General features: G+C 42.3%; 1 protein-coding gene across 1 annotated transcript in view; it reads left to right on the plus strand.

Annotated features, from left to right (window-relative positions):
* The window catches only part of LOC140402236 (glucagon receptor-like), a 245908-nt gene that overhangs the window by 28236 nt on the left and 204890 nt on the right, over positions 1 to 12782 (plus strand). The window contains exon 7 of the mRNA XM_072489863.1: positions 504 to 573. Within this exon, the coding sequence (XP_072345964.1) occupies positions 504 to 573 (70 nt within the window). The remainder of the gene's footprint in view (positions 1 to 503; positions 574 to 12782) is intronic.

Consider the following 12782-nt stretch of genomic DNA (forward strand, 5'->3'; position numbering starts at 1 on the left):
TACGGGGTCGACCAGTTAGCGCGGAGATAAGGAGACGTTCCTTCACCGAGCGGCCCGTGGAATTCGCCAACACGGGAAGTAGTTGCGGCTAAAACATCATGTTTTCAGGGAGGGTTTGGGTATCGCACCGGGGGGGGGGGCGGAGGGGGATCAGACTATTGAGTTGGCTGATCAGCAACGATCGAGATGAAGGGGGGAGCGGCCTCGAAGGGACAAAACGCCTCCCCCTGCTCCCGCCTTTTACGCGGGGAAGTAGCGCAAGAATTATTGGTCCGTCGACCGACCTGATGAGTGCCCGGCGCAAAGCTTCGACAGCCCCGCCTCTTTCCCCTCGCTGCCGGGGTTGGTGGGAGGGAGGGAGCGGAGGGCGGGGAGGGGGGGGGCAGGGGGGGGTGTCTCCATGTCCGAGCTGTGGGTGTGCAACACATTGCCTCTTGCTGTGCGTTCTGCGGTCGCCGTGATCTAGCCTCGTGCTGACGTCTGAAATCCTTGCTCCTCGACAGGTGCTGGGCTCAGAATTACAACATGGGTTTCTGGTGGATAATTCGCTCGTCTGTGTTCCTTGCAATCTCCGTAAGTAACTACGTCGGCTCATTTAAGCTGCTCCTTAATCCAGGCCCACACTCCCCCCGGTGCCAGTACTGAGGGAGCGCTGCACTGTCGGAGGTAGATGTCTATACTCTAGGGTTTGAGCTCCATAATCCAGGCCGACACTCCCCCCCGGTGCCAGTACTGAGGGAGCGCTGCACTGTCGGAGGTAGATGTCTATACTCTAGGATTTGAGCTCCATAATCCAGGCCCACACTCCCCCCGGTGCCAGTACTGAGGGAGCGCTGCACTGTCGGAGGGAGATGTATATACTCTAGGATTTGAGCGCTATAATCCAGGCCGACACTCCCCCCGGTGCCAGTACTGAGGGAGTGCTGCACTGTCGGAGGGAGATGTCTATACTCTAGGATTTGAGCTCCATAATCCAGGCCGACACTCCCCCCGGTGCCAGTACTGAGGGAGCGCTGCACTGTCGGAGGGAGATGTCTATACTCTAGGATTTGAGCTCCATAATCCAGGCCCACACTCCCCCCGGTGTCAGTACTGAGGGAGCGCTGCACTGTCGGAGGGAGATGTCTATACTCTAGGATTTGAGCTCCATAATCCAGGCCCACACTCCCCCCGGTGCCAGTACTGAGGGAGCGCTGCACTGTCGGAGGGAGATGTCTATACTCTAGGATTTGAGCGCTATAATCCAGGCCGACACTCCCCCGGGTGCCAGTACTGAGGAAGCGCTGCACTGTCGGGGTTAGATGTCTATACTCTAGGATTTGAGCTCCATAATCCAGGCCCACACTCCCCCCGGTGTCAGTACTGAGGGAGCGCTGCACTGTCGGGGGTAGATGTCTATACTCTAGGATTTGAGCTCCATAATCCAGGCCCACACTCCCCCCGGTGCCAGTACTGAGGGAGCGCCGCACTGTCGGAGGTAGATGTATGGACTAGATCTGAGTCTGGGGGAGCTTGTATATGTGTGTGTGGAAGTGTTTGTGAATGTGTGTGTGTCAATCAGTGTGTGTGTGTGTTCGTGAGAGTGAATAGGTGAGAGTGTGAGTGAGGAGTGACGGAGGGGGAGGGACAACACTGAGACACCAGAAACAGTAACAGTGGACAATGTAACACAGATACACACTGATACACACTGGAACACTCTGTAACAGTCTGCAACACACTGTAACACACTGTAACACACTGATACACACTGTAACACACTGTAACATACTGTAACACACTGTAACACACTGATACACACTGTAACACACTGTAACACACTGATACACACTGGAACACTCTGTAACAGTCTGCAACACACTGTAACACACTGTAACACACTGATACACACTGTAACACACTGTAACATACTGTAACACACTGTAACACACTGATACACACTGTAACACACTGTAACACACTGATACATACTGGAACACTCTGTAACAGTCTGCAACACACTGTAACACACTGTAACACTCTGTAACCGTCTGCAAAACACTGATACACACTGTAACACTCTGTAACACACTGATACACTCTGTAACACACTGTAACACACTGATACACACTGATACACACTGGAACACTCTGTAACACACTGATACACTCTGTAACACACTGTGACACACTGATACACACTGATACACACTGTAACACACTGCAATATACTGTGACACACTGATACACACTGGAACACTCTGTAACACACTGATACACTCTGTAACACACTGTAACACACTGATACATACTGCAACACTCTGTAACAGTCTGCAACACACTGTAACACACTGTAACACTCTGTACCAGTCTGCAACACACTGTAACACACTGATACACACTGATACACACTGATACACACTGGAACACCCTGTAACACACTGATACACTCTGTAACACACTGATACATACTGTAACACACTGCAACACACTGTAACACACTGGAACACTCTGTAACAGTCTGCAACACACTGTAACACTCTATAACAGTCTGCAACACACTGATACACACTGATACACACTGATACACACTGATACACACTGATACACACTGTAACACACTGTAACACACTGTAACACACTGTAACACTCTGTAACAGTCTGCAACACACTGTAACACGCTGTAACACACTGTAACACACTGATACTCACTGTAACACACTGATACACACTGTAACATACTGTAACACACTGTAACACACTGTTACACACTGTAACACACTGTAACACACTGATACACACTGTAACATAATGTAACACACTGTAACACACTGATACACACTGTAACACACTGAAATACACTGTGACACACTGATACACACTGTAACACACTGTAGCACACTGTAACACACTGGTACATACTGTAACACACTGTAACACACTGTAAAACACTGTAACACACTGTAAAACACTGTAACACACTGTAACACACTGATACACACTGAAACACACTGAAATACACTGTGACACACTGAAATACACTGACACACTGATACACACTGTAACACACTGTAACACACTGATACACACTGTTACACACTCATACACACTGATACACACTGATAAACACTGATACACACTGTAACACACTGTAACACACTGATACACACTGTAACACACTGTAACATTCTGTTACACACTGATACACACTGTAACACACTGATACACACTGATATACACTGATACACACTATTAAACACTGATACACACTGTAACGCACTGGAACACACTGTAACACACTGTAACACACTGTAACACTCTGATACACGCTGTAACACACTGTAACACACTGATACACACTGTAACACACTGTTACACACTGATATACACTGATACACAGTGATAAACACTGATACACACTGTAACACACTGTAACACACCGATATACACTGTGACACACTGTAACATTGTGTTACACTCTGATACACACTGTAACACACTGATACACACTGTAACACACTGTTACAAACTGATATACACTGATACACACTGATAAACACTGATACACACTGTAACACACTGTAACACACCGATATACACTGTGACACACTGTAACATTCTGTTACACTCTGATACACACTGTAACACACTGTAACACACTGATACACACTGTAACACACTGCAATTCACTATGACATACTGATACACACTGTAACACACTGTAACACACTGTAACACACTGATACACACTGATAGGCACTGTAACACACTGTAACACACTGATAAACACTGATATACACTGTAACACCCTGATATACACTGATACACACTGATACACACAGTAACACACTGTAACAATCTGTAACACTCTGCAACACAGTGTAACACACTGATACACATTGTTACACACTGATATACACCGATACACACTGATAAACACTGATACACACTGTAACACACTGTAACACACTGATACACACTGTAACACAGTGTTACACACTGTAACACACTGATACACACTGTAACACACTGTAACACACTGATAAACACTGATATACACTGATACACACTGATACACACTGATAAACACTGATACACACTGTAACACACTGATACACACTGATACACACTGTAACACACTGATATACACTGATACACACTGATACACACTGTAACACACTGTAACAATCTGTAACACTCTGCAACACACTGTAACACACTGATACACATTGTTACATCACTGATATACACCGATACACACTGAGAAACACTGATACACACTGTAACACACTGTAACGCACTGATACACACTGTAACACAGTGTTACACACTGTAACACACTGTAACACACTGAAATACACTGTGACACACTGATACACACTGTAACACACTGTAACACACTGTAACACACTGTAACACACTGTAACACACTGTAACACACTGATACACACTGTAACACACTGTAACACACTGATACACACTGTAACATACTGTAACACACTGTAACACACTGATACACACTGTAACACACTGTAACACACTGATACATACTGGAACACTCTGTAACAGTCTGCAACACACTGTAACACACTGTAACACTCTGTAACACACTGATAAACTCTGTAACACACTGTAACACACTGATACACACTGATACACACTGGAACGCTCTGTAACACACTGATACACACTGTAACACACTGTGACACACTGATACATACTGTAACACACTGCAACACACTGTAACACACTGGAACACTCTGTAACAGTCTGCAACACACTGTAACACTCTATAACAGTCTGCAACACACTGATACACACTGATACACACTGATACACACTGATACACACTGATACACACTGTAACACACTGTAACACACTGTAACACACTGTAACACTCTGTAACAGTCTGCAACACACTGTAACACGCTGTAACACACTGTAACACACTGATACTCACTGTAACACACTGATACACACTGTAACATACTGTAACACACTGTAACACACTGATACACACTGTAACACACTGTAACACACTGATACACACTGTAACATACTGTAACACACTGTAACACACTGATACACACTGTAACACACTGAAATACACTGTGACACACTGATACACACTGTAACACACTGTAGCACACTGTAACACACTGGTACATACTGTAACACACTGTAACACATTGATACACACTGTAACACACTGTAACACACTGTAAAACACTGTAACACACTGTAACACACTGATACACACTGAAACACACTGAAATACACTGTGACACACTGAAATACACTGACACACTGATACACACTGTAACACACTGTAACACACTGATACACACTGTTACACACTCATACACACTGATACACACTGATAAACACTGATACACACTGTAACACACTGTAACACACTGATACACACTGTAACACACTGTAACATTCTGTTACACACTGATACACACTGTAACACACTGATACACACTGTTACACACTGATATACACTGATACACACTATTAAACACTGATACACACTGTAACGCACTGTAACACACTGTAACACACTGTAACACACCGTAACACTCTGATACACGCTGTAACACACTGTAACACACTGATACACATTGTTACACACTGATATACACCGATACACACTGATAAACATTGATACACACTGTAACACACTGATACACACTGTAACACAGTGTTACACACTGTAACACACTGTAACACACTGAAATACACTGTGACACACTGTAACACACTGTAACACACTGTAACACACTGTAACACATTGATACACACTGTAACACACTGTAACACACTGATACGCACTGTAACATACTGTAACACACTGTAACACACTGATACAAACTGTAACACACTGTAACACACTGATACATACTGGAACACTCTAACAGTCTGCAACACACTGTAACACACTGTAACACTCTGTAACACACTGATACACTCTGTAACACACTGTAACACACTGATACACACTGGAACGCTCTGTAACACACTGATACACTCTGTAACACACTGTAACACACTGATACATACTGGAACACTCTGTAACAGTCTGCAACACACTGTAACACACTGTAACACTCTGTACCAGTCTGCAACACACTGTAACACACTGTAACACACTGATACACACTGATACACACTGGAACACCCTGTAACACACTGATACACTCTGTAACACACTGTAACACACTGATACATACTGTAACACACTGGAACACACTGTAACACACTGGACCACTCTGTAACAGTCTGCAACACACTGTAACACTCTATAACAGTCTGCAACACACTGATACACACTGATACACACTGATACACACTGTAACACACTGTAACACTCTGTAACAGTCTGCAACACACCGATACTCACTGTAACACACTGTAACACACCGATACTCACTGTAACACACTGATACACACTGTAACATACTGTAACACACTGTAACACACTGAGACACACTGTAACACACTGTAACACACTGATACACACTGTAACATACTGTAACACACTGTAACACACTGATACACACTTTAACACACTGAAATACTCTGTGACACACTGATACACACTGTAACACACTGTAGCACACTGTAACACACTGGTACATACTGTAACACACTGTAACACACTGTAACACACTGATACACACTGTAACACACTGTAACACACTGTAAACACTGTAATACACTGTAACACACTGATACACACTGAAACACACTGAAATACACTGTGACACACTGAAATACACTGACACACTGATATACACTGTAACACACTGTAACACACTGATACACACTGTTACACACTCATACACACTGATACACACTGATAAACACTGATACACACTGTAACACACTGTAACACATTGATACACACTGTAACACACTGTAACATTCTGTTACACACTGATACACACTGTAACACACTGATACACACTGTTACACACTGATATACACTGATACACACTATTAAACACTGATACACACTGTAACGCACTGTAACACACTGTAACACACTGTAACACACTGTAACACTCTGATACACGCTGTAACACACTGTAACACACTGATACACACTGTAACACACTGTTACACACTGTAACACACCGATATACACTGTGACACACTGTAACATTGTGTTACACTCTGATACACACTGTAACACACTGATACACACTGTAACACACTGTTACACACTGATATACACTGATACACACTGATAAACACTGATACACACTGTAACACACTGTAACACACTGTAACACACCGATATACACTGTGACACACTGTAACATTGTGTTACACTCTGATACACACTGTAACACACTGATACACACTGTAACACACTGTTACACACTGATATACACTGATACACACTGATACACACTGTAACACACTGTAACACACTGTAACACACTGTAACACACCGATATACACTGTGACACACTGTAACATTGTGTTACACTCTGATACACACTGTAACACACTGATACACACTGTAACACACTGTTACACACTGATATACACTGATACACACTGATAAACACTGATACACACTGTAACACACCGATATACACTGTGACACACTGTAACATTCTGTTACACACTGATACACACTGCAACACACTGTAACACACTGATACACACTGTAACACACTGCAATTCACTATGACATACTGATACACACTGTAACACACTGTAACACACTGTAACACATTGTAACACACTGATACATACTGATAGGCACTGTAACACACTGTAACACACTGATAAACACTGATATACACTGATACACACTGATAAACACTGATACACACTGTAACACACTGATACACACTGATACACACTGTAACACACTGATATACACTGATACACACTGATACACACTGTAACACACTGTAACAATCTGTAACACTCTGCAACACACTGTAACACAATGATACACATTGTTACACACTGATATACACCGATACACACTGATAAACACTGATACACACTGTAACACACTGTAACACACTGATACACACTGTAACACAGTGTTACACACTGTAACACACGGATACACACTGTAACACACTGAAATACACTGTGACACACTGATACACACTGTAACATACTGATACGCACTGTAACACACTGATACAAACTGTAACACACCGATATACACTGATACACACTGTCACACACTGATACACACTGTAACACACTGATACACACTGTAACACACTGATACACTCTGTTACACACTGATATACACTGATACACACTGATAAACACTGTTACACACTGTGACACACTGATACACACTGATACTCACTGTAACACACTGATATACACTGATACACACTGATACACACTGTAACACACATACACACTGATACACACTGTAACACACTGATACACACTGTTACACACTGATATACACTGATACACACTATTAAACACTGATACACACTGTAACGCACTGTAACACACTGTAACACACTGATACACACTGTAACACACTGATACACACTGTTACACACTGATATACACTGATACACACTAATAAACACTGATACACACTGTAACACACTGATACACTGTGTAACACACTGATACATTGTGTAACACACTGTAACACACTGATACACACTGTAACACACTGTAACACACTGATATACACTGTGACACACTGATACACACTGTAACACACTGTAACACACTGTAACATTCTGTTACACACTGATACACACTGTAACACACTGATACACACTGTTACACACTGATATACACTGATACACACTGATAAACACTGATATACACTGTAACACACTGTAACACACTGTTACACACTGTAACTGGCATATAAAATGATCAGGGGTTGGATAGGGTGGACAGTGAGAGTCTTCTCCCGCGGATGGATATGGCTGGCACGAGGGGACATAACTTTAAACTGAGGGGTAATAGATATAGGACAGAGGTCAGAGGTAGGTTCTTTACGCAAAGAGTAGTGAGGCCGTGGAATGCCCTACCTGTTACAGGAGTGAACTCGCCAACATTGAGGGCATTTAAAAGATTATTAGATAAATATTTGGATGATAATGGCATAGTGTAGGTTAGATGGCTTTTGTTTCGGTGCAACATCGTGGGCTGAAGGGCCTGTACTGCGCTGTATCGTTCACTGTTCTATGTAACACACTGCAACACACTGTAACACACTGGAACACTCTGTAACAGTCTGCAACACACTGCAACACACTGTAACACTCTGTAACAGTCTGCAAAACACTGATACACACTGATACACACTGTAACACACTGGAACACTCTGTAACAGTCTGCCACACACTGTAACACACTGTAACACTCTGTAACAGTCTGCAAAACACTGATACACACTGATACACACTGTAACACACTGGAACACTCTGTAACAGTCTGCCACACACTATAACTCACTGTAACACACTGTAACACACTGTAACACACTGTAACACACTGATACACACTGTAACACACTGTAACACACTGATACACACTGGAACAATCTGTAACAGTCTGCAACACACTGCAACACTCTGTAACAGTCTGCAACACACTGATACACACTGATACACACTGTAACACACTGTAACACTCTGTAACTGTCTGCAACACACTGTAACACACTGTAACACACTGTAACACACTGATACTCACTGTAACATACTGATACACACTGTAACATACTGTAACAAACACACTGTAACAGACTGATACACACTGTAACACACTGATACACACTGTAACACACTGAAATACACTGTGACACACTGATACACACTGTAACACACTGTAACACACTGATACACACTGTAACACACTGTAACACACTGTAACACACTGATACACACTGTAACACACTGATACACACTGTAACACACTGAAATACACTGTGACACACTGATACACACTGTAACACACTATAACACACTATAAAACACTGTAACACACTGATACACACTGTAACACACTGATACACACTGTGACACTCTGTGACACACTGATACACACTGTAACACACTGTAACACACTGATACACACTGTAACACACTGATACACACTGTTACACACTGATATACACTGATACACACTGATAAACACTGATACACACTGTAACACACTGATACACACTGTAACACACTGATACACTGTGTAACACACTGATACATTGTGTAACACACTGTAACACACTGATACACACTGTAACACACTGTAACACACTGATATACACTGTGACACACTGATACACACTGTAACACACTGTAACATTCTGTTACACACTGATACACACTGTAACACACTGATACACACTGTTACACACTGATATACACTGATACACACTGATAAACACTGATATACACTGTAACACACTGTAACACACTTTTACACACTGTAACTGGCATACAAAATGATCAGGGGGTTGGATAGGGTGGACAGTGAGAGCCTTCTCCCGCGGATGGATATGGCTGGCACGAGGGGACATAACTTTAAACTGAGGGGTAATAGATATAGGACAGAGGTCAGAGGTAGGTTCTTTACGCAAAGAGTAGTGAGGCCGTGGAAAGCCCTACCTGCTACAGTAGTGAACTCGCCAACATTGAGGGCATTTAAAAGTTTATTAGATAAACATTTGGATGATAATGGCATTGTGTAGGTTAGATGGCTTTTGTTTCGGTGCAACATCGTGGGCCGAAGGGCCTGTACTGCGCTGTATTGTTCACTGTTCTATGTAACACACTGCAACACACTGTAACACACTGTAACACTCTGTAACAGTCTGCAAAACACTGATACACACTGATACACACGGTAACACACTGGAACACTCTGTAACAGTCTGCAACACACTATAACACACTGTAACACACTGTAACACACTGTAACACACTGATACACACTGTAACACACTGTAACACACTGATACACACTGGAACAATCTGTAACAGTCTGCAACACACTGCAACACTCTGTAACAGTCTGCAACACACTGATACACACTGATACACACTGTAACACACTGTAACACTCTGTAACTGTCTGCAACACACAGTAACACACTGCAACACACTGTAACACACTGATACTCACTGTAACAGACTGATACACACTGTAACACACTGATACACACTGTAACACACTGAAATACACTGTGACACACTGATACACACTGTAACACACTGTAACACACTGATACACACTGTAACACACTGTAACACACAATAAAACACTGTAACACACTGCAACACACTGTAACACACTGATACACACTGTAACACACTGAAATACACTGTGACACACTGATACACACTGTAACACACTGTAACACACTGTAACACACTATAAAACACTGTAACACACTGATACACACTGTAACACACTGATACACACTGATACACACTGATAAACACTGATACACACCGTAACACACTGTAACACACTGATACACACTGTGACACACTGTGACACACTGATACACACTGTAATACACTGTAACACACTGATACACACAGGAACACACTGTAACACACTGATACACACTGTAACACACTGTAACACACTGATACACACTGTAACACACTGCAACACACTATAAAACACTGTAAAACACTGTAACACACTGTAACACACTGATACACACTGTAACACACTGAAATACACTGTGACACACTGATACACACTGTAACACACTGTAACACACTGTAACACACTGATACACACTGTGACACACTGATACACGCTGATACACACTGATACACACTGGTACACACTGATAAACACTGATACACACTGTAACACATTGTAACACACTGATACACACTGTTACACACTGATATACACTGATACACACTATTAAACACTGATACACACTGTAACGCACTGTAACACACTGTTACACACTGTAACACACTGGAACACACTGTTACACACTAATATACACTGATATACACTGATACACACTGATAAACACTGATACACACTGTAACACACTGTAACACACTGTAACACACTGATATACACTGTGGCACACTGATACACACTGTAACACACTGTAACATTCTGTTACACACTGATACACACTGTAACACACTGATACACACTGTTACACACTGATATACACTGATACACACTGATAAACACTGATACACACTGTAACACACTGTAACGCACTGATACACACTGTAACACACTGCAATACACTGTGACATACTGATACACACTGTAACACACTGTAACACACTGTAACACACTGATACACACTAATATAAACTGATAGACAATGATACACACTGATAAACGCTGATACACACTGTAACACACTGATACACACTGATACAAACTATAACACACTGTTACACACTGATATACACTGATACACACTGATAAACACTGATACACACTATAACACACTGTAACACACTGATACACACTGTAACACACTGTAACACACTGTAACACACTGATACACACTGTAATACACTGAAATACACTGTGACACACTGATACACACTGTAACACACTGATACACACTGTTACACACTGATATACACTGATACACACTGATAAACACTGATACACACTGTGACACACTGATACACACTGATACACACTGTAACACACTGATATACACTGATACACACTGATACACACTGTAACACACATACACACTGATACACACTGTAACACACTGTAACACACTGATACACACTGTTACACACTGATATACACTGATACACACTATTAA

The sequence above is a fragment of the Scyliorhinus torazame genome, chromosome 25 (assembly GCF_047496885.1).
Source record: "Scyliorhinus torazame isolate Kashiwa2021f chromosome 25, sScyTor2.1, whole genome shotgun sequence".
NCBI classification, from domain to species: Eukaryota; Metazoa; Chordata; class Chondrichthyes; order Carcharhiniformes; family Scyliorhinidae; genus Scyliorhinus; species Scyliorhinus torazame.